A 5,000-nucleotide genomic window follows, 5' to 3' on the forward strand; every position below is an offset into this window, starting at 1 on the left:
CAGCTGTAAATGTGTTCCACCCTCAGGATTATCAGAGATCAGGATGAGTTTGTTTCTTCATCAGGTTTGTAGAAATGCATTGCATCAGTGTCTCATCAATGGATGCTCTGCAGTGAATGGGTGCCGTCAGAATGAGACTCTGATAAAAACATCACAATAATCCACAGCACTCCAGTCCATCAGTGAACATCTGGAGAAGACAAAAGATGAAACAAATCCAGCATTAAGATGTTTTTAACTCAAATAATCCATGATAACACTTCCTCCAGTGAAAAAGTGTTCTGGTCTGAATCAGGAGAGAAATCTGCACAGATCAAACAGCGTTTAAACAGCTCTAAACAAATATGTATCTGAATTTTGATGTGAGAGACAACAGGAGATGCACTTTTTCACTGGAGGAAGTGTTATTATGGACTATAAACTCATTTTAGGTTAAAACGTCTTAATGCTGGATTTGTTTCAGCTGTTTGGACTCTCATTCTGACGGCACCCATTCACTGCAGAGCATCCATTGATGAGACACTGATGCAATGCTGCATTTCGACAAACCTGATGAAGAAACAAACTCATATTGGATCACCTGAGGGTCAGCACATTTTCAGCTAATGTTCATTTTTGGCAATGCTATTCTTTTAAATGAAAGTCTAAAGATGTTTTTGGTTTATGACATCATTTCCTCACCATTTATAGCTTACACAAAGGGAATCCTTGATTTCATTTTTTGATCATCGCACCTGGTCAAATCATGGCATCGTAGCAGACTTTGATCATGACGATCACTTAGCCGCCTGGAAACATCCCCAGGCTAACGTCTTTATCATTCTCTCCATCTTCGTCATCATGAAGGTAAATATAAACAGACACACAGTTTTGTCCTCAAACTATAACTTAAATAACTAAACTCTTCTTTATTCAGAAATACGTTTGCTTTAAAGACTTCATGTAATGTTTAACTTTTGATGCATCATGCAGTTGCGTGTGTGTGTGTGTTGTGTTTTAATGAGCATTACTCTTGTCTGTTATGTAGTTCTGGATGTCTGCTATTTCTATAACCCTTCCTATACCATGTGGTTCCTTCGTTCCCATTTTTGTCATTGGTATGTGTTGGTGTGTTTTCTCTAAAAATTATAATTATATATATTTTTTTTGGAGCATTTCCACCTTTTTAAGGTGTGTTCACACCAAGGATGATAACTATAATAATAATTAAAACCGTATGTTTATAAAAAATCCCCAAAAATCTGTCCACACCACAACTATCACAATAATGAAACAGAAGAATGATATTATTGGAATGACATTCAGAGTGATTTTTTGCAGCCGATGAACAATAAAAAAATGAACAGCCAATCAGAAATCACTCAACTTTAATGAGCTGGAGCATTTAAAGTGATGATATGCACTATATATATATATATATATATATATATATATATATATATATATATTATACAGTTTAAGTCATGATTCTTGGTGTGAACGGACCTTTAAATCAGTCATTCTTAACAGTATCTTTTCATATAAATGAAAAATGAATGAATCTCAGATTAAAGGGAATGCATACGTGTGTGTGTTTCAGGTGCTGCGTTTGGACGTTTGGTGGGTGAAGGTTTGGCCACATTGTTTCCAGATGGATTTAACATGGATGGACACATATACCCTATAATGCCCGGAGTGTATGCTGTCGTAGGTGAGAAACTAGACATCCATTACGTCTGAATACTATTCCAAAATTAAGCAATGACTTAGCTTTTAATAAGTAGTAACTCTCTCCTGTGTGTAGGAGCGGCAGCGTTAACGGCTGGAGTCACTCACACGCTCTCAACTGGTGTGATCATGATGGAATTGACGGGTCAGATCAATTACGCTCTGCCCATCCTCATCTCTGTGATTCTCGCCAACATGATCTCTCAGAGTCTTCAGCCGTCCATCTACGACAAAGTTATCCGCATAAAAAAACTGCCTTACCTGCCCATGCTCAGCTGGGGCCACCGCAAGTGAGTCTTTGTCCAAACATTTAACCTTTTTTTTTCTATTTCAAATTTCACTCATCCTGTGCACCACCAAAACTTTTCTTAGCAGTTTATTTCAACCTATTTTCAAGGGTTATGTAAACACTTTGGTTATGTTTTTAAAGTGTACATAATACAAAAAATATATAGTGTACATTTGATTATAGTTTACACAGCATTCTCAGGTTTAACTCATTAAAATTATATTGCAGCATGCACATTACAAGTACTTAACAAAAAGCGTTACGTTTTTTAAAAGGAAGTTAAATTGTATTTGATAAACTGAATTTGAGGCAATGTGAATAGGACCAAAATGTACCAAATATAAACAAATCACCATAGTTCTCAATTTGATTGTTTATATTAAGAAGCACAAATTTTTTGTATTATATGTTTTCTGAAATGTTATGTGTAAATACGCAAATGAGGCATTATATAATTAAATATGCACTCATTTGCAATTATTTCAAGAAAATAAATCAGAATTTTGGATGAAGCCAGGTTCAAAAAACGTATTTAATTTGGTTGACATATCAGAGTTAAAGTTTTTTATAGAGGGGATTTTGGATTTCAGTTTTTATCACTCCATACATCAGAAAATCCCGTCAACAGCCAGAAAAACACATTTTCACCATGTTTTTAGGAATAAACTGCTCTATAAGTGAGTGTGAATGATATATGAACAACCCCACAATAAAAACCTTCAGAATATAGAGTGGAATAAAACCCTAAGTTTTGGTGTATGCAAGTGCTGCTAAAGTAGATAAAAAAAAACTCACTGTCTTAAAAATTATGCATTTTCTCCATGTTTTTACGAATTAAAAGCTCTGTAATTGCATGTAACTAATATATGAACAAACCTCTCTATAAAAACCTTCAGAATATAGAGAGGAATAAAACTCTAAGTTTTGGTGTATGCAAGTGCTGCTAAAGTGGATAAAAAAACGCACTGCCTTTAAAAATTATACGTTTTCTCCATATTTTTAGGAATAAAAAGCTCTATTATTGCATGTAACTAATATATGAACAAACCCTTCAGTAAAAACATTCAGAATATAGAGAGGAATAAAACTCTAAGTTTTGGTTTATGTAAGTGCTGCTAAAGAGGAGAAAAAAACTAATTCCCTCTAAAAAATTATGCATTTTCTCCATATTTTTAGGAATAAAAAGCTCTATAATTGCATGTAACTAATATATGAACAAACCCTACATTAAAAACCTTCAAAATATAGTGAGGAATAAAACTCTAAGTTTTGGTGTATGTAAGTGCTGCTAAACTGGATAAAAAAAACTCATGTATTTAAAAATTATGCATTTTCTCCATATTTTTAGGAATAAAAAGCTCTATAATTGCATGTAACTAATATATGAACAAACCCTACAGTAAAAACCTTCAAAATATAGTGAGGAATAAAACTCTAAGTTTTGGTGTACGTAAGTGCTGCTAAACTGGATAAAAAAAACTCATGTATTTAAAAATTATGCATTTTCTCCATATTTTTAGGAATAAAAAGCTCTATAATTGCATGTAACTAATATATGAACAAACCCTACAGTAAAAACCTTCAAAATATAGTGAGGAATAAAACTCTAAGTTTTGGTGTACGTAAGTGCTGCTAAACTGGATAAAAAAAACTCATGTATTTAAAAACTATGCATTTTCTCTACATTTTTAGGAATGAAAAGCTCTATAATTCAATGTAATTGATATATGAACAAACCTCTCTATAAAAACATTCAGAATATAGAGAGGAATAAAACTCTAAGTTTTGGTGTATGTAAGTGCTGCTGAAGTGGAGAAAAATCTCTTTCAACTGAGATATGTGTTGTAATCTACGGACACAAATTGATAAAGTGCAGTAAAATAAACACTTAAAGTGTATTTTTCATGTTTTCTTTTAAGTCAATTTTTCACAATTACCTTTCTCTTTCTGTAGTAAGTATAATATTCATGTGGGGGACTTTATGAAAAGAGAAGTTCGTTATATCACGCTGAACTCCAACTACCGAGACATATTCAAGATCCTACGCTCAGGAAATCTGAAAACACTGCCATTGGTGAAGTCCGCAGGTACAACACACACACACACACACACACACACACACACACACACACACACACACACACACACACACACACACACACACACACACACACACACACACACACACACACACAATATACACACTAATTTCCTAATATTTGATAAATTCATGTGGACATTGCTAGGAACTTGCTAATTGCTAATTAAAAATAAAAAAATTACATTTATTTTAATTGTAACTATTTTTAAATGTTGAGTATTTAATTTAATTTATTATTTGCATGGATATAATTTATAATCATTTTTGTAAATCAGCTAAAATATTTTTACTGTTTTGATAATTTAGAAAAGTCCCTGTAGAGCTGCTCTGAAACTGTGTATATTGTCAAAAGTGCTAAACAATTGAACATTACATAATTTAATGCCTAGGTTTTTTTTTTAAACATGCTATTTAAAAAAAAAAAGTTTCCTTTCATGAAATGAAAAATATTGTTTGAAATATTAGATAGTAAATCTCTAGACATGTACAGTTCACACCAGGAATGCAGTTTTACTGCAAGCCAGCAGTATATGAAATAAATGCGATGTGTGTATTTACCTGATCTGTTCCTGAACTTTCTGTCTGATCTCATTGCATCTTTCAGAGTCGATGCTCTTGCTGGGTTCAGTTGAGCGTGCTCAGTTACTTGCACTCTTAAAGCAGCGATCACAGAACCTGCAAGAGGAAAATGCGTCCACAATGCCTTTCAGCTACAAGGTTCACTTCCAGCTGTTTTTAATCAGAATCAGAATCAGAAAAAGCTTTATTGCCAAATATAATAAGTGAGATAATCTTTCAGTACACAGAGACAACTACAACACACCAAAAATAAAATAAAAATAAAAATACAGATATGTAGATAAGTATTGAAAAATAAATCTAAAAAAAAAAAGTGAATTGCTT

At 33.0% G+C, this 5,000-nt stretch overlaps 1 protein-coding gene across 1 annotated transcript in view; it reads left to right on the plus strand.

Moving 5' to 3' along the window:
* Nucleotides 1–5,000, plus strand: part of clcn2c (chloride channel 2c) — a 22,534-nt gene that overhangs the window by 13,294 nt on the left and 4,240 nt on the right. Inside the window, exons 12-17 of the mRNA XM_059533889.1 lie at nt 691–846; nt 1,028–1,097; nt 1,580–1,690; nt 1,784–1,997; nt 3,950–4,083; nt 4,702–4,828. Coding sequence (XP_059389872.1) covers nt 691–846; nt 1,028–1,097; nt 1,580–1,690; nt 1,784–1,997; nt 3,950–4,083; nt 4,702–4,828 — 812 coding nt within the window. The remainder of the gene's footprint in view (nt 1–690; nt 847–1,027; nt 1,098–1,579; nt 1,691–1,783; nt 1,998–3,949; nt 4,084–4,701; nt 4,829–5,000) is intronic.

This window comes from Carassius carassius, chromosome 41 (assembly GCF_963082965.1).
Source record: "Carassius carassius chromosome 41, fCarCar2.1, whole genome shotgun sequence".
NCBI classification, from domain to species: domain Eukaryota; kingdom Metazoa; phylum Chordata; class Actinopteri; order Cypriniformes; family Cyprinidae; genus Carassius; species Carassius carassius.